At 45.3% G+C, this 27,613-nt stretch overlaps 1 protein-coding gene across 2 annotated transcripts in view; it reads left to right on the top strand.

Annotated features, from left to right (window-relative positions):
• Window positions 1-27,613, top strand: part of RGS6 (regulator of G protein signaling 6) — a 515,154-nt gene that overhangs the window by 391,921 nt on the left and 95,620 nt on the right. For both annotated transcript variants that reach the window (XM_073638881.1, XM_073638882.1), the window contains exons 4-5: window positions 1,370-1,420; window positions 6,837-6,943. In XM_073638881.1, the coding sequence (XP_073494982.1) occupies window positions 1,370-1,420; window positions 6,837-6,943 (158 nt within the window). The remainder of the gene's footprint in view (window positions 1-1,369; window positions 1,421-6,836; window positions 6,944-27,613) is intronic.

Genomic DNA, 27,613 nt, shown 5'->3' with positions numbered 1-27,613 from the left:
AACTGCTTCAGTCTGATACAATGGAAGCTCGAGTTCAATGGGTTGTGCTCTCTTCCAGAAGAGAATCATGATCGTAAAATGAATTTCTCCCAATATAATTTAGGAAGGTATTGTATATATTATAATTTGTCAGTTTTTTAAGTGATTTTGGTATCTTAAGTAAAAGAAACAATTCTAACCTATGGATTCCATTAGTCAATTGTTGATTTTAAAAGTCATTTGTAATGCCCCATGACTTGGGAATCATACAGTATTGTATTGTTGCTGTTGCATTGCTATGCAATAAGGTTTGCCTTTCAGAAGTTTGTCCTCCCTATCTTCTTGTCTGCCTCCCTAGCTCTGATGTCAGTAACTCCTCCCTTCTTCTTCCTCGTTTTGTGTATGTCAGCCATGTTAGGAAGCTCATGTCTTTGTATCTCTGGCTTAGAATAGTCTTTTTTACCTACTGTAATTGTGCATAACTACAAGAATTCAGCTTGAAAATAAACCTTCTTCTGGAATCTTCTTATGAGCCCCCTGCAGTTGAGTCAAGCTATCTGATGAAATCTCTTCGTGTGAGTAATGGTACATAGAGACAGCCATAGAAACAGTGTCTCAGGAGCCCCACACTCGCAGCCTAGTTACGGAGTCAGAATAACTTCAGTGCAAAAATAACCAAATTACTATTTTTGTCCTTTTACAGATTGCTGCAATCTAAAATTTTAGTGTTGCAGGAAAAGTCACAAACCACTTTTATGCATATAAATTATTTCTTTGCGTATTGTTGATATTACAGTACAGTATGTCACTGACAGTGTTGACAGCATTGCTTTGAGCTCTGAGAAGAGGGAAAAAAACAGTGTGTGTCACCATATATTAAAGAGGTGTTCTGATAATAAATAGGATTGCCTAAAGTCCTCAGGCTGATCAAAAAATATAAAATAAATAATACTCCCCGAATTCTCTGTAGATTCCGTTTCGGTGATTATCTATACATCAGAAATGAATGGAGTTGCCTTCTCAGCCAATCACCAACTGAGTTGGTCACTGCTGCAGCCAGTGATTGGGTAAGAAGGCATTTTCGGTAACTTCCTGTGTGCCTAGGATGGGGCCCTATGGCGCTCAGTGCTGCACCATGTTAGAAGTCAACTCTTCCCTAGAAGCAATACGAAGGCAATCGGAGGTAGAAAAGGACTCCTATGAAGTCATGGGTGACTTATTAAGGCTCCGTTAAACTTGTAGGTTATATCGAGCAATAATACATAGAGCCATCTCTGAATGTGCAATATCCTGTTTGGGGCCAAACATAGACTTACTATACTAATATTTTGTAATATTTTAATTTAAATCTCTTCTTCGTTAATAACAATACTCCATGTTATTCTTTTAGGAGCGGACATTGTCCAGTGGCTCATTAAGAACCTCAACATTGAAGACCCAGGTATAAATATTGTTTTCTGTAAAATGTATGTTCTTTTGTCCTTGTTTTATTTTCTTCATCTTTTTAATGTCTGCTATTTTATACAGTTTTGTACACTTTTTTATCTTTGAAAAACTAGAATATAAATGGGTTGTTGGATGAGTGATTTCACACAGGTTATGAGCAAGAGATTGTTTGACACAGTACTGAGAGACCAGCAGCTACAGTCTTGCTTTAGTCAGAAAGCAGCTGATTGAGCCGAAATGAAAGTTTATCAATGACAACAGAATTTGATGCATATAAAGAGGAAATTATCTGGTGCAACAAGCATCGCTCCTCAGGGAACCTTAACGGTTCAGGAAAGGATAGTCATCCTGATTGACTATATCAAGCAGTGGTTCCCTCAAGCACTAGATGAGTTGAACTGTCCCCGAGGACAGCAGGATGTACAACTGTGTGCACTCTTTACCAGCTGCTTTAATTATCTGCCAGAGTTTTCCTTGAAAAATGTAATTTTTTTTAAAATATTAGCAAATGTTCTTATTTTTCATCTATCAACGTATCTGTATCATTACTAGCTGTCTTGTATTGCCAAGCTTAGGGTTTTCTGTTTGCTCTATTTGGTTTTTTTTATTTTTATGTTTTAAATGATAAAAGACCAAAAAATGCATGAAACAATCTTCTGTTATATATACTGTGAAATTTTTGGATGGATTTTTCATGTGTCGCGGAGTCCACAAAACAGATTGAGTGCCCTGCGTTTGAGTGTTTTGTAGAGCAGTATGAGTTTATTTTTTGCCAAAAATATAGATCTCCTTACAGAGAGCCGCTCGTTTAGAGGTGATGTTCCCTGGGAAAAAAAAGTATGCAAATTAGTTCTCCTTTTAGAATGAAGAAAAAGTTTTTCTAGTGCCATTCAAAAAGTAGCTACGCTGTAAGTTAACGTCAGACACATTTATATCACTTATATAGCCCCATCATATTCCGCAGCGCTTTACAGACATTCTCATCACTGTCCCAATTGGAGGTCATAATGTAAATTCACTATCAGTATGTCTTTGTGGAGAGTGGGAGGAAACCGGAGAAAATCTACACAAAAAACAAACTCCTTGCAGATGTTGTCCTTGGTGGGATTTGAACCCAGGACCCCAGTACTGCAAAGCAACAGGGATCATGAAAAAGTCTTGAAACATATAACATGATTAGGCTGCCAAAAATATCTAAAAAGATTAAGAAAAAAAATGGTTAGATTATTAAAGGGTTTATCCAATATTCATCTTTAGGCCCATACTAAAAAAAAAATAAACCAGCCTGTTGTGCGCAGCACTGATCTCTGCTGGAGATTCAGCAGCTTCCGCTGACATCACATCGACAGAGCAGCGGCTTCTCTTCCCCTCTACACTGCAGACGTCATGCTGATTGACAGCCGGCTCCCTGCTGCTTAACTCCGGGGAGCCAGCTGTCAATCAGCTTGATGTTGCCAGTCACGCCCTGTCGACAGAGCAGCCTGGAAAAAGAAGAGCTGCTCTGTTGACATTGAGCTATTGAATCACCCGGCTGGAGCGAACGGTGATCGCACTGTGTCGGCGCCGGGTAGAACAGACAGGCAGTTAGCAACTTCCTGCCTCTTAGTTTTTGGGTCCATAGTAAAAAAGCAATACCTCTGGATAAACCCTTTAAGCTTCCCACCTTGTGTGCCATTTCTAATATTTTTATTTGGGCTCTCTAGAACACATTGCCAGAGTACAGTTGGTACACCACTGATTAACAGTCTACAGTGACGCATATCTACATATTTTACCAAATATTGCATAGTCATTGGTTTTATGAAAAAATCAATCTTTAAAATGAACCTTGGCACAACCTGTGATAGGAATAAACTCTTTCCCTCTACAAGAGCCAGGAAGAAGTTTGCTATTAGTCTGCTGTAATTGTAGATACACGTGTGTCTATAGGATACCTGTCTTCTATACTGATGAATCATGTCTGTTTGTTATGGATTGCTCCCACGGGTCTATGTTATTTTATAGATTTCTTCAGTTAAAAGTAACATTAAATGTACCTTTAATGCATTCCTTTGCAATTGTCATCACTCTGCCTGCAAGCTAAATGTACAATATGAGCCATGTCTCCACAAATCACATTGTATGCTAGTAATGCGTAATATATTTTGTCTTCTGCTTCTATTTTCCTTTTCCCAAAAGTTATCAGTTTCTGCTTCTATAACACCTATCTCCAAGACTATTAAGGGAGCATCAGATGAATACACAGTTCATAGCTACATTCACACAACCGTGTGAAATGTCTGTGTTGTCACAATTCTCCGGTTCTGGCCGTGGGAGCGGGCGGTCGCATGACTGCAAGTTTGTGATTTGCTTACTTATGGACACATTCCAACTGCACGTGTTCGGACTCACTTAGCTCTCTTTCATTGAGCAAGGCCATGCATGTCTAGTTGACGTGTGACCGCACGCATGTATGCAAATCGCATACTTGCGGCCACGCGCCCGCCTGCTCCCGGCGTCAGCACCGGAGAATCCTGACAGCATGCAGTGTGCTCACGGTGAGGATTCACCAGTCTGCAGTCACATAGAGAGACTACAGACTTGAACCCCAAGCCTGGACAAACCGTTTAAGGGCCCCTGTGATAAAACTGTACAAGCCATTTCTTTGTTGCATAAGGCCCAATGGGTCCACATAAATTGCATTTGTACTAGATATATGTGCATAATTATGAAAAATATCTCAACCAGAGCCAGGAACACTTCCAAAATGACTGCATGATTAAATGGTTATTTCCATCTTGGACCCATGGCTATGCCATAAATGTCTGATAAATATGGGTCCCACCACTGTAACCCTCATATATCTTGATAACGAGGTCCTGGCATGCACCGTCAGAAATGAAGACGTGGCCTTGCATGAACCCCTCTTTCTCTTAGGTCACGGCCCCACTATCAGTAGTTGGTCAGTATTCCGTCAGTATTTTTTCTCAGGAATGGAAGCCAAAACCAGGTGAGGAACAATCAGAGAAAAGGTATAATAGAAACAAGTCACCAATTCTGCATTTATCACCCACTCCTGGTTTTGGCTCCCTCTCCTGAGAAAAAATACTGACCAAATAATGATAGTATAGCCGTGGCCTTAACTTGTACAGGAATCTATAATATAACCGTGGATGCGTGCCTCTGTCTGAAGATTCGATAGACTGCCCATGCGTGACGCGCAGTCTGGCTCCAGACAGAAGCAGGCATCCAGCCGTTACATTTAAGAGGAGTGTATGGCGCCGGAGATCGCGGTATGCGTAGGCACTGAATGCATACCGCGATCTCCGGCGCCATACTTGCATACTTACCTGACCGGGAGGAGTGTTGCCGTGGCGCCTCTCTTCGCAGGAGACCGGGGCAGGAGTGACGCGTCGGATCGGCGCGTGCGCATAGCGCTATCCGGCTCCATTTTACTGAAGACACATTTACAGTGTGTCTTCAGCAAAATGGCGCCGCATTCCTCCTCCGGCCTCCGGCAGAACAGGACGCAGCGGCGCTGGAGTACAGAGAAGAAAGGTAAGTATAAGTGTTTATTTTTTTTGTATGTGTGAACAGTGTGAAAGGGATGAGGGGGCCACACATACCAGGATTGTGGGGTGAGGGGTACCACACATACCAGGATTGGGGGGTGAGGGGTACCACGCATACCAGGATTGGGGGGTGAGGGGTACCATGCATACCAGGATTGGGGGGTGAGGGGTACCACGCATACCAGGATTGGGGGGTGAGGGGTACCACGCATACCAGGATTAGGGGGTGAGGGGTACCATGCATACCAGGATTGGGGGGTGAGGGGTACCACACATACCAGGATTGGGGGGTGAGGGGTACCATGCATACCAGGATTGGGGGGTGAGAGGTATCACACATACCAGGATTGGGGGGGTGAGGGGACCATGCATATCAGGATTGGGGATGAGGGGTGCCACGCATACCAGGATTGGGGAGGTGAGGGGTGCCACGCATACCAGGATTGGGGATGAGGGGTGCCACGCATACCGGGATTGGGGATGAGGGGTGCCACACATACCGGGATTGGGGATGAGGGGTGCCACGCATACCGGGATTGGGGATGAGGGGTGCCACGCATACCGGCATTAGGGATGAGGGGTGCCACGCATACTGGGATTGGGGATGAGGGATGGGGTGCCATGCATACCAGGATGAGGGATACCATACATACCAGGACAGGGATTAGGGATGGGGTATCATGCATACCAGGATTGGGGATGAGGGGTGCCATGCATACCAGGATTGGAATGAGGGGTGCCACGCATATCAGGATTGGGGATGAGGGGTGCCATGCATACCAGGATTGGTGATGAGGGGTGCCATGCATACAGGGATTGAGGATGAGGGATGGGGTGCCATGCATACCAGGATGAGGGATACCATACATACCAGGATAGGGATGAGGGATGGGGTACCATGCATACCAGGAGAGGCAAGAGGGGTGCCACACATACCAGGATTGGGGGTGAGGGGTGCCACGCATACCAGGATTGGGGGTGAGGGGTGCCATGCATACTAGGATAGGATGGTGGAGACAGGATGGGGGCAGCACAAATACAAGGAGGGGGGCAGCACATACCAGCATGGGAGACCATATACCAATAAAAATGCTCGCCACCCGGGCGTAGAACGGGTTCAGTAGCTAGTTCTAAATATTGTAACACAATCATGTTCAGCAATTCTCGGAACTCCCATACAGATCAAAGCAAAGAGGTGCACCTATGTGACCAATAAAAAAAAAAAGTGCAAACTTGTCAGCCCACCCTAATGAAATGTGGCTCCTGGATCTGAGGGTTGAAATAGAAAATGAAGGGATGCATGTAAAAAAATCTCGCTGGTTCCTGGGTGGAGTAGCCCTGGAGAGAGAGATGTTTGATCCAGCAGTCCAGATAAAATTAAAAAATCTACTTTATTCTAAACATATTAAAAACATGGCAAAAGAGAAAAAAAGAACAATGAAAAATCTAAAATCACATGAAAGGCGATGACGCGTTTCGAACCATTGTGGTTTTTAGTCGTGATAATTCCGATGATATGCAGTGATATACCCAACATAAAGATTCTTCCTTGTAATTTTATGTCTTTTTTTTCATCTCCTGCTCTTCGGTGCATCCAGCTTCACAAACTGAAAGGGTGGTCCTATTCTTATCTGATAAATCTACATTTAAAAATAGGTTGTATTTCCCGTTAAACATTGAATTACAAATCTTTTTGAGAGTTCTGAACATTGGACATTAATCTGACTTTTCTATTTACGTTTGTATGATTCTTGCAAAATTTCAATAAAGATTGCAGTTAAAAATATAGGTTACATTGGCACACGATTAATTCTATATGTACAGAAAACTGAGACTGAGACTTTTTTCTTTTTCTTGCAGTGGAAGCAATACATTTAGGAAGCCTTATAGCAGCCCAAGGTTACATCTTCCCCATATCAGATCATGTCCTTACGCTGAAGGATGATGGAACCTTTTACCGGTTTCAGGCAAGTGACAGCTCAATATTGATTACTGTAATAAACTGCTACATTTGCTGCAATATCATGTAGACACCAAACATCACATCTACAGTGGGTACGGAAAGTATTCAGACCCCTTTAAATTATTCACTCTTTGTTTCATTGCAGCCATTTGGTAAATTCTAAAAAGTTAATTTTTTTCTCATTAAAGTACACTCTGCACCCCATCTTGACTGAAAAAAAACAGAAATGTAGAATTTTTTGCAAATTTATTAAAAAAGAAAAACTGAAATATCACATGATCATAAGTATTCAGACCCTTTGCTCAGTATTGAGTAGAAGCACCCTTTTGAGCTAGTACAGCCATGAGTCTTCTTGGGAATGATGCAACAAATATTTCACACCTGGATTTGGGGATCCTCTTCCATTCTTCCTTGCAAATCCTCTCCAGTTCTGTCAGGTTGGATGGTGAACGTTAGTGGACAGCCATTTTCAGGTCTCTGCAGAGATGCTCAATTGGGTTTAGGTCAGGGCTCTGGCTGGACCAGTCAAGAATGGTCACAGAGTTGTTCTGAAGCCACTCCTTTGTTATTTTAGCTGTGTGCTTAGGGTCATTGTCTTGTTGGAATGTGAACCTTCGGCCAAGTCTGAGGTCCAGAGCACTCTGGAAGAGGTTTTCATCCAGGATATCTCTGTACTTGGCTGCATTCATGTTTCCTTCAATTGCAACCAGTCGTCCTGTCCCTGTAGCTGAAAAACACCCCCATAGCATGATGCTACCACCACCATGTTTCACTGTTGGGATTGTATTGGGCAGGTGATGAGCAGTGCCTTGTTTTCTCCACACATAGCGCTTAGATTTATCAGCAAAAAATTCTATCTTCATCTCATCAGACCAGAGAATCTTATTTCTCTTAGTCTGGGAGTCCTTCATGTGTTTTTGAGCAAACTCTATGCAGGCTTTCATATGTCTTGCTCTGAGGAGAGGCTTCCGTCGGGCCACTCTACCATAAAGGCCCGACTGGTGGAGGGCTGCAGTTCCTTTGAGCTCATGATTCTCATTTGGTGTGAAATGAGCTGTGAGGTCTTATATAGACAGGTGTGTGCCTTTCCATATCAAGTCCTATCAGTTTAATTAAACACATTAGGACTCCAATGAAGGATTAGAACCATCTCAAGTAGGATCACAAGCAAATGGACAGCATGTGACTTAAATATGAGTGTCTGAGCAAAGGGTCTGAATACTTATGACCATGTGATATTTAAGTTTTTCTTTTTTAATAAATTTGCAAAAATTTCTACATTTCTGTTTTTTCATATTGCCATACTCTTCTGGGTAGTTTTTCCTACTGGGTCCTTAAATCAGCCATAACAGTAAAGAGGGCTGGCTTAGATAATGAACTGAGCCAGGCAGTCAGCTCCTTCATCATACCACCTACACAGTCTGTATCATGACCAACATGGAAGTAGGTCTACTAGGACTAGATACCCAGGACAGGTGTGTAACAACCAGATTCATCCATCAGAATGCCATATGGTTCTGTATAAAGCTATGGATATTATATTGCTTTATGCTTGGTTTTAAGTGAGTGCTCGTGAAGGGCATGACTGAAATGACCCCATCCATCACTAAAGAAAAACAGCTTGCGACATTGTAATGGTTCAAGATCCCTCTGGCTCATAGTGCGGAGATTTATCAGCAAGATGTATTGACAGCAACTTTGAACATGCTAAAATAAAAAAAAAAACATTAACCAATTTGTGATACACTCAAACACTGGCAAGTTACAGTAATTATAGTCCTAGTCCTTGTATAATTGGATCACACAGGCACAGCTGATTTAGAAATGAAGGATAGACAAAGAGGAATCTCTGAACAATCCCCACAGACACTCGCCATAGGACGGGAAAGCTACAGCTAACTCGGCCATTACCAAACCCAAGGAGGACCTTATTGTACAACTCACTGGCAGCCACACTGGGTCTGTCTCAGGGCTATTACTCTCTGTCTTCGCACACAATGGCCCCTTCTCTGCACAGTCACACAGGCCACCCTCTTTACTGCTCAACTGCAGCCTGCTGTCCACCTGCTTAGCACCAGGAACTCACCTGTACACCTTTCTATCTTGTCCTCTACACCAGGTAGCAAGATGCAATTTAAAGAGATGGTGACAGTTTAGGGGGCCATATCATCCTGGCACGGTCAGACGGACTGCCAGTGTAGTATGTGCAGTCGCAAAGGGGCGCTATGGGAAAGGAGGTCCTTAGCTTCTGAATTCTTCTTATATCTATTTCTCCTCTATCTACCTAGGAATCAATGTGCAGGCGTGTACGAATATAAATAGTTTAACAAATATGTGACAGTGTTTGTTGCTTGAAAAAAGCTCCTTCCTGAGCTGACACGTCGTACACTATGTGGTGGTAATACATCCAAACGTTTTAAATTTTTCTAACACCCTGGCGCTGTTGTCTTTTTCATATATTTTTGTTTGTTGTGTGAATGTGTAGTTTATTTTTATATTTTTACTTTACTGTTTTTGCAAATTATAAAAATTGAGACCGCGTTCCTAGAATGATGATGGTTATAACACAAAGGGATAAAATTATACACTTACGTGGTGTAAGGAGGACTTCCTCAGTCACTGGACATTGGCCATTACACCTAGAAGCCAGGTTAGATTTCAGACAATCAGGCACAATTTATCTCTATTCAGAGAACATGTAAACTGATACTGGAGTTTGATGGTGTAGGCCCAATTCCAACAGGTACTTTTTGGGGGTAAGTAGTAGTTTAATGAAATAAAGATAATATCCAGCTATTAAATGCAGAGTAAAACGAAAATACCGTAAGAACAAGGGTAACCTACTCCACTGAAGGGTGTAGTAGATTCACATTGACTTACCCCTTCATGGATCCCTCATTACTTCATTTGACTTCAGGGTCAAATAGTTTTGGTATCCATGTTGAAGATATTTGTCCACTTGTGGATCTTTGGTGCCTCATGAGCATAAAGTTCAGTATACTTCAAAAGTATATTTATTAAGCATAAAATTCCTTGTAACACATTTTGGGGGGTAAAGACCCCCTTCCTCAGGCATAGCATGTATGCAAATAGTCCCAACTTTTAATTACAAATCATGCTTACAAACAGGAAGTCTGGAGAGATAAAAAAAAAAAACAAGAGGCCCTCCCTGTGAAACTCCGTGGGCAACAGGTGAAGGTGACTTGGAGGGTTGGTTGCTCACCTGATCAGATTTTGCATTGCAGAACTACGTAAGGAGTGAAGTATAATCCAATCGTGGCTGCTGCTCCGGCCTCTGTACTCACACCAAATGGAGAGAGGACATAACAAGTAAAGGAGAAAGGAGTGCCTGAGGAAGGAGTAGGTTCTATTCTGAAATGCGTTGCAATAAATTATACGTTTTTTATACTTAGCGCCTAGATTAACCTTTGTCAGCGGTAGCGCCCGGGATTCACCTCACTCCTTTACAAACAGAAAGTGTCAAGGACCACAAGTGACATGACATTGACCTTTCCACTTTGGGTCAGCTTTCTCAATCAAATAAAATGCCTTTAAAATATCTAAAAGCACCCTAGGATAATTACCTAGCAGAGCAATAGACTGGGCATAATTTCTGTGTAGTCCATAATCTCAATTGAGGAATAGAACCTTGAGCAATCAGGAAATTTAAGAGCTGTCAACATATTGCACATAATGTTAAAACATTGAATGTAGGTTGTGTTACAAGGACTTTAATTGTAATGTTATATGTCTGGTAAATATGCCTTTGAAGTGTATTGTACTTTGAGGATTACTGGTGGAACACCAAGGATCTATAAGATCGATAAGATATAGACAAACATCAACATGGATGCCAAGGCTACCTGGGGGTGATGAGCGATCCAGGAAGGGAGTAAGTCCATGTGTAACTACTACCTGTAGCATCGGCGTCTCTGCCCCGTTCTAGGCAGAGACGCCGTCCCTCTCACCTCCCCGCTCCTGGCGCGGCGTCCTCCAGCGCTGCTCTCCCCGCTGCTTCCGGCGCGCGCTCCTTCCCCGGCAGTGTGCTTAGGGCGCGCCCGCTCCCCCTCTCTTAAAGGGACCGCGCGCGCCGTCCTAAGGAGTCCCCGGCCAATTGCCGGAGGACCTCCCATATAAAGGGCACCTCCTCCAAAATGGAGGTGCCCGAGCAATGTTGTTTGCACCTGTGTCTCACCTGTGCTTCAGCCCTCAGGTCCCGTTGCCAGTTACCTGCCAGTTACCTGCCAGATTCCTGCCAGCTTGCTGCCTTTGTCCTGCCTGATATCCAGTCACCTGCCTGCTAGCCTGAGGTCCGACGGTCTGCCTTCCAACTCCTGTCAGTCTGTCTATGGACCAGCTTGCCCGCTCACCTGGGAGCGCACACCTGTTACCTGCCTGCTAGCCTACCTGGAGGCTCCGCCGTCACGTGCTGTAACCATCTGCCTTTCCAGAGACTCCTGCCCGCTCACCTGGGAGCGCACACCTGTTACCTGCCTGCTAGCCTACCTGGAGGCTCCGCCGTCACGTGCTGTGACCATCTGCCTTTCCAGAGACTCCTGCCCGCTCACCTGGGAGCGCCCACCTGTTACCTGCCTGCTAGCCTACCTGGAGGCTTCGCCGTCACGTGCTGTGACCACCTACCATTCCAGAGACTCTCGCTTGCTCACCTGGGAGCACACATCTACCATCTGCCTGCTAGCCTACCCGGAGCCTCTGCCATCACAGGTCGTACCTACCCTTTACCCAGAGACTGCCCCGGTCACTTGCCGTAACTCCCTGCCCGTTCATCCAGAGACTGCCCCGGTCACTTGCCGTAACTCCCTGCCCGTCCACTCAGAGACTGTCCCGGTCACCTGCTGTGACTGCCTGCCCGTCATCCCTGATTGCCACCCGCTCCCTTACAAGGACCGCCCCCTTGTATAGTAGCTCAGAGGTTCCGCCTCCCAGACCCGTTACAGTTTGCTCGGGCCATGGAACCCGGTGGCACCCAAGCTCCCTCGCTCTCGAACCTGTGTCATGAACTGTCCCGCCAGAGGTCCCAACAGGAGTCCATCCTGGGTCACCTGCGGAATGTCAATTCTCGCCTGGACACTCTGACTGCTCCGCCAGCAACCTCCGCCAGCGCCATGATTCGCAATCCGACAGCTCCGCTGTCCACCAACACTATGGTATCCTACCCCGGACCCCGGCTTTCTGCACCTCCTCGCTTCGGAGGCGACTCCGCTCAGGCTCGGGGCTTCATAAATCAGTGCACCCTGCACTTTGAACTCCTGTCCCACCAGTTTAACTCCGACCGGGCCAAAATTGCCTTCATCATGTCCCATCTCACCGGAGAGGCTCTGGCCTGGCTAAATCCTCTATGGGAGAGAGGAGACCCCCTGGTGTCCAACTTGCCTGCCTTTCTCACGGCCTTCCGGAAAGTCTTCGACGAACCCGGACGGAAGACCTCATCCGCATCGTCACTGCTACGCCTCCGTCAGGGAAGCCTCACCGTGGGCCAATATGCCATACGGTTCCGTACCCTTGCCTCGGAGCTGGCCTGGGATAATGACGCTCTGGTTTCAGTCTTCTGGGAGGGTCTGTCCGGCCGTATTAAAGATGAACTTGCCGGTCGGGACATTCCTACCACCCTCGATGACCTGATAGCTCTTGCCACCCGGATTGACCTGCGGTTCCAGGAGCGTGCCAAAGAGGTCACCCGTGAGAGGAGGTTTCCACGCCTAGCTCCTACTTTTCAGCAACCCGTCACTCCCTCCGTCTCTCCTGAGCCTATGCAGGTCGACCAGACCAAGATGGTCGGTTCTCGCCAAGAATCTCGCCGAGCCGAGGGAAGCTGTTTCTATTGTGGCAGTAAGAAGCACTTCATCCGTTCCTGCCCGGAAAAGCCGGGAAACGCCAGTGTCTAGGACCACTCGGAGAGGTCGTCCTAGACAAAAGTAAGTCCTCTCCGTCTCTGACCTTACCGGTCTCTATTGCTTGGGGAGAAAACCGTCTCTTCGAACTCGCCCATCTGGATTCTGGAGCTGCTGGAAACCTCATCGCCCAGTCTCTGGTAGAGAGATACCATATTCCCACCAAGTCCCTGGCGGAGCCATTGTCAGTTGCTTCCGTGGATGGAAGACTTCTCTCGGAGACCATCCTGCTCGTCACCGAACCTATAACCCTACAGGTGGGAATGCTGCACTCTGAGGAGAGCTCATTCCATGTGCTGTCTGTACTTTCTCACTCCTTGTTGCTAGGTCTACCTTGGCTCCAGACTCATGAACCCGTATTGAACTGGCGGTCCGGTGAAGTACTCCGATGGGGTCCTGACTGCCATAGGACCTGCCTGGTTCCGGTCCGTCCACTTCGCCCTCAGCCTACTCCAGCTAACTTACCTGGTCTCCCGGCTACCTACTGGCCCTATGCGGACGTCTTCGGTAAGAAGGAAGCTGAGATGTTGCCGCCCCATAGGCCATACGATTGCCCGATCGACCTGGTACCTGGCACCACTCCTCCCCGTGGGCGTATCTACCCGTTATCTGCAGCCGAGACCCGAGCCATGTCTGAGTACATTGAAGAGAATCTGGCTAGGGGATTTATCCGAAAATCTACCTCCCCGGCTGGAGCCGGATTCTTCTTTGTCAAAAAGAAAGACGGCTCGCTACGTCCCTGTATTGACTACAGAGGACTCAATCTCATTACGGTAAAAAACAAATATCCCCTGCCACTCATCTCCGAATTGTTTGACCGGCTCAAGGGCGCCAGGATCTTCTCCAAGCTGGATCTTCGAGGAGCGTATAATCTGGTCCGTATCCGTCAAGGAGACGAGTGGAAGACGGCATTCAATACCCGGGACGGTCACTACGAGTACCTTGTGATGCCCTTCGGTCTCTGTAATGCTCCCGCGGTCTTTCAGGAACTAGTCAATGACATCTTCCGTGACCTCCTGTACTCCTGCGTAGTGGTATACCTGGACGATATCTTGGTCTTCTCTCCGGATCTCCCCACACACCGGAGGGATGTTCGTCAGGTCCTGCTTAGGCTTCGGCAGAACCACCTTTACGCCAAATACGAGAAGTGCCTCTTCGATCAGACCTCCCTTCCGTTCTTGGGCTATGTCATCTCCCAAACAGGTCTGCAAATGGATCCCGAGAAGCTCTCTTCCGTTCTAAAATGGCCTCGTCCTGAAGGTTTGAAGGCGATACAGCGATTCCTGGGCTTCGCTAATTATTATCGTCTTTTCATCCCACACTTCTCGTCTCGGACTGCTCCCATATCTGCACTTACCCGTAAGGGGGCTAACCCCAGGATATGGTCGCCTGAAGCTGAGGAGGCCTTCCTTTCCCTAAAGAAAGCCTTCGCCTCTGCTCCCGTCCTGCACCGTCCGGACTGTAATAAACAATTCTACCTGGAGGTTGATGCTTCCTCCTCCGGAGCCGGAGCGGTGCTCACCCAGAAGTCTTCTACCGGGAGAATGGTAACGTGCGGCTTCTTCTCCAAAATCTTCTCCTCGTCGGAGCGCAACTACTCCATTGGAGACCGGGAATTGCTAGCCATCAAATTGGCACTAGGAGAGTGGCGCTATCTGCTTGAAGGGGCTCTCTACCCGGTAATTATCTACACGGATCACAAAAACCTGGCATATCTCCAAAATGCCCAGAGGCTCAATCCTCGCCAGGCCTGGTGGTCGTTGTTTTTTGCCCGCTTCGACTTCACTCTTCATTTCCGTCCGGCGGACAAGAACGTCAAAGCTGATGCCTTGTCTCGGTCTTTCCTGTCCTCCGATCAAGAGGAGGAACCTACGCACATCATCGACTCCTCCAAGGTGATGAATGTGGCTCCCTTGGATCTAACTCGTCTTCCACCCGGTAAGACGTTCATAGCTGTGCCAGATCGGGAGAGGGTTCTTCGCTGGGGACATTCTTCTAAACTAGCTGGCCATGCTGGCCAAAAAAAGACCTTTCAACTTATTGCCCGGCATTACTGGTGGCCTACCCTACGTAAGGACGTGGTAGACTTCGTCGCGGCCTGTTCATCCTGTGCTCGTAACAAAGTTCCCCGACATCTACCTGCCGGCCATCTCCTGCCCCTTCCCGTACCTGCTGCTCCTTGGCAACACATCGCTATGGACTTTATCACCGACCTTCCAGTTTCTGCCGGTTGTACCGTCATTTGGGTTGTCGCTGACCGTTTTTCTAAGATGGCCCACTTCATTCCCCTGCCTGGTCTTCCGTCTGCACCCGAGTTGGCTAAAGACTTTATCCGCCACATCTTCCGTCTCCATGGTCTGCCCCTCCACATTGTGTCGGATCGTGGGGTTCAGTTCACCTCTCGTTTCTGGAGAGCCACTTGTAAGCTGCTGGACATTACCCTGGATTTCTCCTCCGCTTACCACCCTCAGTCCAATGGTCAAGTGGAGCGGATCAATCAGATCTTGTCCAGCTACCTCCGGCACTTCGTGGATGCTCACCACTCGGACTGGGTGGATCTTCTACCGTGGGCCGAGTTCTCTTATAACAACCATGAGAGCGAGTCCTCTTCCAAATCCCCGTTCTTTATAGTTGGTGGCCAACATCCCCGGATTCCACTTCCTGTCTCCGTTTCTGTGGACAACCCTGCTGCGGAGTCTCTTGTCAGCGAATTTTCTACTATTTGGGAGAGCACCAGGTCCGCTCTTCTTCTCTCCTCTGAGCGGATGAAGAGATATGCTGATAAGAGACGTCTGGATCCGCCCCAATTCCATCCGGGAGACAAGGTTTGGCTCTCATCCAAACATGTGCGGCTCAAAATACCCTCCTACAAGTTGGGTCCTCGATTCATCGGCCCCTTCGAAGTCCTCAGGCAAATTAACCCTGTGGCCTACAAATTAAAACTCCCGGCCACCCTACGGATCCCCAACTCCTTCCACGTATCTCTCCTCAAACCCGTTGTCTTTAACTCTTTTTCCAAAAATCCAGGTGCCCCTCCTGCTCCGGTTTCCGCTGATGACATCTTTGAGGTAGAGAGTATTCTGGCCTCCAAGAGGGTAAGAGGAAAAACCTTTTTTCTGGTAGATTGGAAGGGGTTTGGTCCTGAGGAGAGAACTTGGGAACCCAGGGAGAACATCAACGCCCCGCTTCTCCTTGAAAAATTTCTTTCTGGCCTAAAAAAGAGGGGGCCTAAAGGGGGGGGTACTGTAGCATCGGCGTCTCTGCCCCGTTCTAGGCAGAGACGCTGTCCCTCTCACCTCCCCGCTCCTGGCGCGGCGTCCTCCAGCGCTGCTCTCCCCGCTGCTTCCGGCGCGCGCTCCTTCCCCGGCAGTGTGCTTAGGGCGCGCGCGCGCTCCCCCTCTCTTAAAGGGACCGCGCGCGCCGTCCTAAGGAGTCCCCGGCCAATTGCCGGAGGACCTCCCATATAAAGGGCACCTCCTCCAAAATGGAGGTGCCCGAGCAATGTTGTTTGCACCTGTGTCTCACCTGTGCTTCAGCCCTCAGGTCCCGTTGCCAGTTACCTGCCAGTTACCTGCCAGATTCCTGCCAGCTTGCTGCCTTTGTCCTGCCTGATATCCAGTCACCTGCCTGCTAGCCTGAGGTCCGACGGTCTGCCTTCCAACTCCTGTCAGTCTGTCTATGGACCAGCTTGCCCGCTCACCTGGGAGCGCACACCTGTTACCTGCCTGCTAGCCTACCTGGAGGCTCCGCCGTCACGTGCTGTGACCATCTGCCTTTCCAGAGACTCCTGCCCGCTCACTTGGGAGCGCACACCTGTTACCTGCCTGCTAGCCTACCTGGAGGCTCCGCCGTCACGTGCTGTGACCATCTGCCTTTCCAGAGACTCCTGCCCACTCACCTGGGAGCGCCCACCTGTTACCTGCCTGCTAGCCTACCTGGAGGCTTCGCCGTCACGTGCTGTGACCACCTACCATTCCAGAGACTCTCGCTTGCTCACCTGGGAGCACACATCTACCATCTGCCTGCTAGCCTACCCGGAGGCTCTGCCATCACAGGTCGTACCTACCCTTTACCCAGAGACTGCCCCGGTCACTTGCCGTAACTCCCTGCCCGTTCATCCAGAGACTGCCCCGGTCACTTGCCGTAACTCCCTGCCCGTCCACTCAGAGACTGTCCCGGTCACCTGCTGTGACTGCCTGCCCGTCATCCCTGATTGCCACCCGCTCCCTTACAAGGACCGCCCCCTTGTATAGTAGCTCAGAGGTTCCGCCTCCCAGACCCGTTACACTACCTCCTTCAATGGAGCAAGTCGCCCTCCAACCTACCTAGTTTTTATGATACTTAAAGAGAACCTGTCATCAGAATTTTATACCTCAAACTAAAGCCATGGATTTAAAGGTGCTTAAATGCTGAGTAAATCCTTCCCATTCTTTTACAAATCCGTTTTGCTGTTATGGAGAAATCCATTGTTGAAATTGTATGCTAATGAGTTGCAAGTGCAGTGGGCGAGCACTGCACTTACAGCTCTTTTGCCTCTCTGCCTTTTCCCGCCTACTGCGAGCCTTTTGTCTCTGACTGACAGGTGACTGAAACATGAGTTAGACAGGAAGCAGGCAGGGGGCGAGGAATAGACTTTTTCTCTATTCCTGGACAATTGCTAAACAGGTTGTCTCTGTTGGTACAGAGTGGCGGTCTCTGAGATATTTATATTCTTTTTAGAGAAATTGTATTTTGCATTCATTAATACAACAGTGATTTTTTTAACTTTGTTAAATTCAGCCATATTAAAGCAGATCTGTCACTAGAACAATCATGCCTATCTAAGGTCACCGCATTGCCGAGTTCATTAAACACTACTGTCTGCGCTTGTCGGACTATCTCTAGACTCCTTCCGTCTTTTAAAAACATTTATTCAGATTTTCCCTGGAAATATGTAAATCATGCACTTAATCAATATTCAGCTTTATCTCTTAACTCCAGCCCCGAGCACCGTGATTGACAACCAAGACCTTCCTGAAGTCTGAGCAAATCTTCCATATTCTACCATAGATATAATCTATACATATGCAGAGATACCATTGTTGAACTTGGTTCTTGCAACAGATGGTGTTAGAAACTTTAATGGTATTAAAAAAAAATTATCTTACCCTTTAGTTTGGTAGGAGATATCATTAGGCTAATTGCAATACCAATAGCCTCAAAGCAAGAAAAATTCCCTTAGTTAGAAAACTAATTAAAACTTAACTTTTACCAGTAATTAACTTAAATAATTTACTTACCGTAATAAAAATAAGAATGTTGGATGTACAAAAATGTGTAAATTACTAGTGCAATAAAAAACACGCCTACCCAGGGATTACATCTATACATCTACTACTCTAACATATTAACGGCAATATATAAGGCCCAATAATTAATTAATGTCCATTTAAAAGAAACGTGGTCGCCACTACTCTCTGCTTATACAAACAATTATAAATAAGCTAAGGCATAGGAACATACATTAGCGGTACTGCGCTTCATCTCAAAAAGTTCATATTTGTAATGCCAGTGATGCACTACTCTGCCATAGGTCAGGCACCATGTGGTGTGCGGAAGTTACCACTTCACTACGGCAGGAATAAAAGTAAAATAAAATGTAGTTTGTGACGCCAGGGTGCACTGTATTCATTTCTGTTTCCTGGTGCTATGATATGTAGTGTATCCGATTGTCCAGAAACACCGAGAGGCCAATAGGCTATTGATAAGCTTTACTTGTTGCTTACAAACACAGGTTAATCCAGACAAATGATGATTCAGCAGAGTTTCAATTCCAATGCAGCAAGCACAGTTACTTTCCAGTATAGTAATGTAGATACATAAATGGTGCAGTGATTCCTGAGTACTAGCTTCTGCTTATATGCACAGTCTATTACACAGCTGACTGCAGCTGAGGCTGTGGTGTCTGATGCACAGGAGCTCTGAGTTCCATACCTGCTCCTTCAGCTTCCAGGCCAAGACAACAACACAAAATGTCTCCTTCTCTCTGGGTGTTAAGCCCAAGACCTGGTCATGTGGTCTAACCATGTGACCCTAGGCTGTTTTTTTCTCAGTCTTCTGGGGCTACTGGTACTTGCCAATACCCGCTGGTCAGGTCCACTGTTGAGAAGAATGCTGCAGACTTTAAAGCTGTGAAGGACTCTTCAATACGTGGCATGAGGTAGGCATCTTTGTGGGTGACACCATTCAACTTTCTATAGTACACACAAACGGATGTTCCCATCTTTCTTTTTCACAAGGACAAGTGGTGCTGCCCAGGGACTGCGACTGGCTCTGATAACATCTGTGCTTTTCATGTCCTGGATTAACTTTTCACTGGCTGGTACATCGTTGGAGGGATGGGCCGGTGTCTTTGCTGAATAGGTGGGTGCAAACCAATGGGGATGGTATGCTGGATGACCTTCACTTTCCCAAAGTCCATGGGATTTTTACTGAAGGCTTGATGGTGTTTTTTCACGACCTTCAGAACTCCACTCATCTACTTGCCTGATGTATTCTGATCACCCACATGAATCTCTTTCTACCTTGGGATTTCAGGGGTTTTCACAGGACTAACCTCTGTCTGGGCACTTTGTTGGCAGTTCAGCGCCTCTTGACCCAGGATATCCTGGACGGACACTCTTGACAGCTTGGCAACAGCAAGGTATTTTCCCAACTTCACCCGTTGATCACTGAGATTTTAGCAAACGAATAAGGACTCTCCCTCCGTTTACCGTAGTTAGACTTCGGGCTGTCAGAACGGACAATTCACCATTCAATGGGATCGGTTCCACTAGGATATCATAGTCTTGACCTCGCGGACCTATTCGTGCTTTGCACCAAACCACCATCTTCGCACCAGCGGGCAAAATAGGATGTCTACTCCTACTCCTATCCGTGAGATAAGAAGTCTACTCACCACTCGGGCTATACCGATGGTTCCATCTGGACCAGCAAACTGTGGATGTCCATGCAGTAGGCGGATGGTCCTCTGGATCATTTCTGTTTGTGTGGGTGAGGCCAGAGTCAGTTCATGCTTAAGGGCATCCAGCATCTCTTGCAGGCAGATTTGCAAAACGTTCATACCCAGGACAACAGGGGGAAGTCCATCATCTTGGACCCAATTTCAGCTAAGTTTTAACTTTTGGATCGATCACATTTGGCTCTTAGATATTATGGTATACAGATGAGTTTATAGCGAACTCAATGACTGCAAAGTGACTAGGTCCTGTTGCAGAAAAACAAGCCCAAGTCATCACACTTCCACCACTGTGCTAAGCACTTGGTATGAGGTGTTTTGTTGTCAGGATTCCAGTTGTCCTTCCACAGTTTGACCACTAGTGGCTGCTATTGTTCACCATCATAATTGTGTTGCAATTCCATTCCTTACCACTGGAGGCTGCTGTTGTGTTCTGCAATTTCCCTTTACTAGGATGGCAGATTCTGAACCTGTGGAATCCATCTTGTTTCCTATTTGGGCCTACTTAAAGCCGCATAGATCTCTCACTCATTGCTTGAGTATTGTGTCTAGATGTTAGCCTAGTTTCCAGTCTCCAAGTTCCTGAACATTCTTACCTAGATTGTTCTCACCTATCTATGGATTGTTTCCTACAACTCCTTTTGCTAACTACAAGAAATTCTACTACCGCTTGCTGTTCCTGCTCGTGCTCCTTTTGCCACTGGTTTCCATCAGCGCTACACCAGTATCGTAACATTTGTCCTAATATGATTTGTTTTGATTTCGCCAAACATGGCTAAGGATAATGCGACCAAGCATCCCCACTTTGGTCTCATCTATCCAAAGGACATTGTTCCTGATGTCTTGCAGAAATCTAGTGGTTTGCTCAGAGGAATCTTGGCAAACTTTACCTGTGCTGCTATGTTCTTTTTAGAATGAAGAGGCTTTCTCCTGGCAAGCTTTACAAACTAGCCATTCTTGTTGAGTCTTTTTCTAATTGTACTGACATAAACATGAAAATGTAACAAACTGAGGCCTTTAGAGTCTGATCTTGTAGCCCTTGTTTTTTTTTTTATTTCTCTGAGCATTGCAAGGTGCAACCTTGGGGTGAATTGTTTGGGACGTCCACTACTAGGAAGATCATCAACTGTCTTGCATGTTTTTCACTTGTGAAAAATCTTTCTTACTGTAAAATGATGGACTTCAAGTTGTTTGGAAATGGTCTTATGACACTTCCCGGATTGATGAGCTGCAACAATTGCTTATCTAAGATCATTGCTGATATCTTTCCATTATAGAATTGTGTTACCATATGCCTGAATGCTCCAGACCAGCAAATTGCCAAAACGTCTGCTCCTATAAAGGTGGTCACACTTGCTGATGAACAATCAATTAAGGGCATTTGATTAGCAGTACCTAGTATCTACAGGTGCATCTAAATTAGAATATTATCAAAAAGTTAATTCATTTCAGTTCTTCAATACAAAAAGTGAAACTCCTATATTATATAGAGTCATTACAAACAGAGTGATCTATTTCAAGTGTTTATTTCTGTTAATGTTGATTTTTATGGATTACAGCCAATGAAAACATAAAAGTCATTATCTCAGTAAATTTGAATAATTAGCAAAAAACACCCGCAAAGGCTTCCTAAGCTTTTAAAAAGGTCCCTTAATCTGTTTCAGTAGGCTCCACAATCATAGGGAAGACTGCTGACTTGACAGATGTCCAGAAGGCAGTCATTGACACACTAAATAAATTCTAAGTAAATTTTGCATTTCATTTGGAAATCAAGGTTCCAGAGTCTGGAGGGAGAGTGGAGAGGCCACAATCCAAGCTGCTTGAGGTCTAGTGTGAAGTTTCCACAATCAGTGATGGTTTGGGGAGCCATGTCATCTGCTGGTGTAGGTCCACTGTGTTTTATCAAGACCAAAGTCAGCGCAGCAATCTACCAGGACATTTTAGAGCACTTCATGCTTCCCTCTGCCGACAAGCTTTTTGGAGATGGAAATATCATTCTCCAGCAGGACTTGGCCCCTGTCCACACTGCCAAAAGTACCAATACCTGGTTTACAAACAACAGTATCACTGTGCTTGATTGGCCAGCAAACTCGCCTGACCTTAACCCCATAGAGAATCTATTATAGAGAATCTATGGGGTATTGTCAAGAGGAAGATGAGAGACCCCAGACCCAACAATGCTGACGAGCTGAAGGCTGCTATCAAAGCAACCTGGGCTTCCATAAGCCCTCAGCAGCCACAGGCTGATCGCCTCCATGCCACGCAGCACTGATGCAGTAATTGATGCAAAAGGAGCCCCGACCAAGTATTGAGTGCATTTACTGAACATACATTTCAGTAGGCCAACATTTCGGATTTTAAAAACATTTTTCAAGCTGTTATAAAGTATTCTAATTTACTGAGATAATGACTTTTGTGTTTTCATTGGCTGTAAGCCATAATCATGAACGGAAATAAACACTTGAAATAGATCACTCAGTTTGTAATGACTCTACATAATTTATGAGTTTCATTTTTTGTATTGAAGAACTGAAATAAATTAACTTTTTGATAATATTCTAATTTAGTGAGATGCACCTGTACTTACCTTTTTAATTCCTATGGAAGCAGTAAGGGTATACTTAATTTTTCACACTGATGCATATTGGTTTCGTTTTTATTAAATAATGGCACAGTGTAATTTTTTCCTGTGTTGTTTATCTGAGGTTTGTATTTACCTAATTTTAAGATTTTCTTTTATTATGTCTTGGTATGTAAAACCACAGGATTCAAAGTTGGGGACCTCGTGTTTCTCTTAACTGTATAAGTTATAAATATATTAAAACTACTTGTTAACTTTAATTCATGATCTGTAGGGAAGAATATGATTGCTGCTCTTGAAGCCCACTTTTTACAGACCATGACTCTCTACACCCCTTCCCCATCCCCCTTTTTTCCTCCTGAATGTATAATTAATTGATCATTGGAGCTTTGTTTAATGCAACTTCATGTAGCCTTGAAGAGAGAAATGTAGAAAAACGGCATAACACACCTGAATTTTCTTCAATATTCATTTATCAAAATTCAGTTTTTATTTTCAGCATTTTTCCAGTTATCTTCATGGAAATATAGCAATAATGAACAATATTCAATCACTGTATTCACAACAGTGGGCTCAATTCAGCAAATCCGGTGTAGACAATCACAATGTTTTTGTGGGCCCTCGAAGCGTTGCCACAGGTGCAGACCTTCTGATCGTCTAAACAACATCTCTGCATTTTGCTTCTGCTCATTGGAGCTAATGGATCGTGAAAAGTACTGGAAAAATGCTGAAAATGAAAATTGAATTTTGATAAACACATATTGAAGAAAATTCAAGTTTGTTATGCAATTTTTCTACAGTTCATGATACTTGGCAGTATAAGGTGTCAACTGCATTTTGACATTATTCACACAAGGTGTAGCAATATATAAATATTGAAATCAGGGATGACTTCCTTTATATATGCCTGGAAGAGAGACCCAGGGTTCAAATGTATCTTTCCATAGTCTCCTAGTAGGATCACAAGTTAATTGTTCTTGAACTCCTGTCCTTCAATAGGAGAAACATTTTTAAAGAGAATTTGTCATCAGGTTTTTGCCACCTAATCTGAGAGCAGTCTGATAGCAGCATAATGTACAAAGACCCTGATTCCAGTGATGTGTCACTTACTGGGTAGTTTTCATAAAATCTCTGTTTTCTCAACAGGAGATTATGACTAGAGGCCCAGTAAACCTGCTGCCAGGCAGTTTTCCATATTTATGAGCTATGTATAACCCTGCCCTCACCAGTGATTGGCAGCTTTCCTCCTATGCACAGTGTACACAGAGATCAGCCAATCAGTGGTGTGGGCGGGGTTACACAGAGCTCAGCATTCAGAGAAATGCTAGATCTGCAACAGAGAAAAAGAAAAACCTGGTGATAGATCCCCTTTAAAAGTAAAGATTAGCATTATATTTCATAATGGTATATATTTAGACATATAGATTAAACCACAGAACTTAACAATTTGCTTTTTAGACTTTTAAAACAAATGCATGCATGAATTATTACCATGGACTTAGAGTTGTCTGCACATTTCATAAAGGAGCATTAATATTCAAGCATTGCACTGTGAAGCCTTATCTAATTAGCCTGCAAGTAAGCAGGGGTCAGACAAGGGCGGCTTCATTCTCAATAACTGTAGCGTCTGTCACACCATGCCATCCCAGGAATTCTCTACCCCCTAGGACTACATTTTTTTGTGTGTGTTTTTATTTATTTATACACATTTTAAGGTTACTGGAAAAATATAAATGCCTTTCACTAAACATGACAATGCAGAAGTTACATAGTGTACACTGTATTTACTTCTTGGTAGTATAATTTATAGGTTACAATAACACATTATATATGTCACATGTTTTAAGCCTCCTTCAGACGTCTGTTTTGCACGTACTTGTTGTATCTGTTTTTTCACAGATATCACACATACCCATTGTAATTCCTGTTCACATGTCCCTTTTTTCCAGCAGCGCGAATGACAAAGGCAAATAAGAGTATGGGTCCGTGAAAAACCCATGCAGCACACGGATGACATAGTAATAGGAGAAGATTTTTAATTTACTTCTTTCTTTAGCCATCTGTGAAAAACACTGATGGTAAACACTGAGACACTGAGGACACACTGATGGTAAACACTGAGACAGGGATGACACACTGATGGTAAACACTGAGACAGGGATGACACACTGATGGTAAACACTGAGACACTGATGACACACTGATGGTAAACACTGAGACACTGATGACACACTGATGGTAAACACTGAGACACTGATGACACACTGATGGTAAACACTGAGACACTGATGACACACTGATGGTAAACACTGAGACACTGATGACACACTGATGGTAAACACTGAGACAGGGATGACACACTGATGGTAAACACTGAGACAGGGATGACACACTGATGGTAAACACTGAGACAGGGATGACACACTGATGGTAAACACTGAGACAGGGATGACACACTGATGGTAAACACTGAGACACTGATGACACACTGATGGTAAACACTGAGACAGGGATGACACACTGATGGTAAACACTGAGACAGGGATGACACACTGATGGTAAACACTGAGACACTGATGACACACTGATGGTAAACACTGAGACAGGGATGACACACTGATGGTAAACACTGAGACACTGATGACACACTGATGGTAAACACTGAGACACTGATGACACACTGATGGTAAACACTGAGACACTGATGACACACTGATGGTAAACACTGAGACACTGATGACACACTGATGGTAAACACTGAGACAGGGATGACACACTGATGGTAAACACTGAGACAGGGATGACACACTGATGGTGAACACTGAGACAGGGATGACACACTGATGGTAAACACTGAGACAGGGATGACACACTGATGGTGAACACTGAGACACTGATGACACACTGATGGTAAACACTGAGACACTGATGACACACTGATGGTAAACACTGAGACAGGGATGACACACTGATGGTAAACACTGAGACAGGGATGACACACTGATGGTAAACACTGAGACACTGATGACACACTGATGGTAAACACTGAGACACTGATGACACACTGATTGTAAACACTGAGACACTGATGACACACTGATGGTAAACACTGAGACACTGATGACACACTGATGGTAAACACTGAGACACTGATGACACACTGATGGTAAACACTGAGACAGGGATGACACACTGATGGTAAACACTGAGACAGGGATGACACACTGATGGTGAACACTGAGACAGGGATGACACACTGATGGTAAACACTGAGACAGGGATGACACACTGATGGTGAACACTGAGACACTGATGACACACTGATGGTAAACACTGAGACACTGATGACACACTGATGGTAAACACTGAGACAGGGATGACACACTGATGGTAAACACTGAGACAGGGATGACACACTGATGGTAAACACTGAGACACTGATGACACACTGATGGTAAACACTGAGACATTGATGACACACTGATGGTAAACACTGAGACAGGGATGACACACTGATGGTAAACACTGAGACAGGGATGACACACTGATGGTGAACACTGAGACAGGGATGACACACTGATGGTAAACACTGAGACAGGGATGACACACTGATGGTAAAAACAGACACACGGATGACACACTGATGGTAAAAACAGACACACGGATGACACACTGATGGTAAAAACAGACACACGGATGACACACTGATGGTAAAAACACACACGGATGACACACTGATGGTAAAAACACACACGGATGACACACTGATGGTAAAAACAGACACACGGATGACACACTGATGGTAAACACTGAGACACTGATGACACACTGATGGTAAACACTGAGACACTGATGACACACTGATGGTAAACACTGAGACAGGGATGACACACTGATGGTAAACACTGAGACAGGGATGACACACTGATGGTAAACACTGAGACACTGATGACACACTGATGGTAAACACTGAGACACTGATGACACACTGATGGTAAACACTGAGACACTGATGACACACTGATGGTAAACACTGAGACACTGATGACACACTGATGGTAAACACTGAGACAGGGATGACACACTGATGGTAAACACTGAGACAGGGATGACACACTGATGGTGAACACTGAGACAGGGATGACACACTGATGGTAAACACTGAGACAGGGATGACACACTGATGGTGAACACTGAGACACTGATGACACACTGATGGTAAACACTGAGACACTGATGACACACTGATGGTAAACACTGAGACAGGGATGACACACTGATGGTAAACACTGAGACAGGGATGACACACTGATGGTAAACACTGAGACACTGATGACACACTGATGGTAAACACTGAGACACTGATGACACACTGATGGTAAACACTGAGACAGGGATGACACACTGATGGTAAACACTGAGACAGGGATGACACACTGATGGTGAACACTGAGACAGGGATGACACACTGATGGTAAACACTGAGACAGGGATGACACACTGATGGTAAACACTGAGACAGGGATGACACACTGATGGTAAAAACAGACACACGGATGACACACTGATGGTAAAAACAGACACACGGATGACACACTGATGGTAAAAACAGACACACGGATGACACACTGATGGTAAACAGACACACGGATGACACACTGATGGTAAAAACACACACGGATGACACACTGATGGTAAAAACACACACGGATGACACACTGATGGTAAAAACAGACACACGGATGACACACTGATGGTAAACACTGAGACACTGATGACACACTGATGGTAAACACTGAGACACTGATGACACACTGATGGTAAACACTGAGACAGGGATGACACACTGATGGTAAACACTGAGACAGGGATGACACACTGATGGTGAACACTGAGACAGGGATGACACACTGATGGTAAACACTGAGACAGGGATGACACACTGATGGTAAACACTGAGACAGGGATGACACACTGATGGTAAACACTGAGACAGGGATGACACACTGATGGTGAACACTGAGACAGGGATGACACACTGATGGTAAACACTGAGACAGGGATGACACACTGATGGTAAACACTGAGACAGGGATGACACACTGATGGTAAAAACAGACACACGGATGACACACTGATGGTAAAAACAGACACACGGATGACACACTGATGGTAAAAACAGAC

Source organism: Phyllobates terribilis, unplaced genomic scaffold (genome assembly GCF_046119375.1).
Source record: "Phyllobates terribilis strain yellow unplaced genomic scaffold, ASM4611937v1 Scaffold_7__3_contigs__length_470593459, whole genome shotgun sequence".
NCBI lineage: Eukaryota > Metazoa > Chordata > Amphibia > Anura > Dendrobatidae > Phyllobates > Phyllobates terribilis.
Note: the sequence above shows the minus strand (reverse complement) of the source record. Positions and strands in the feature narration are given on the sequence as shown.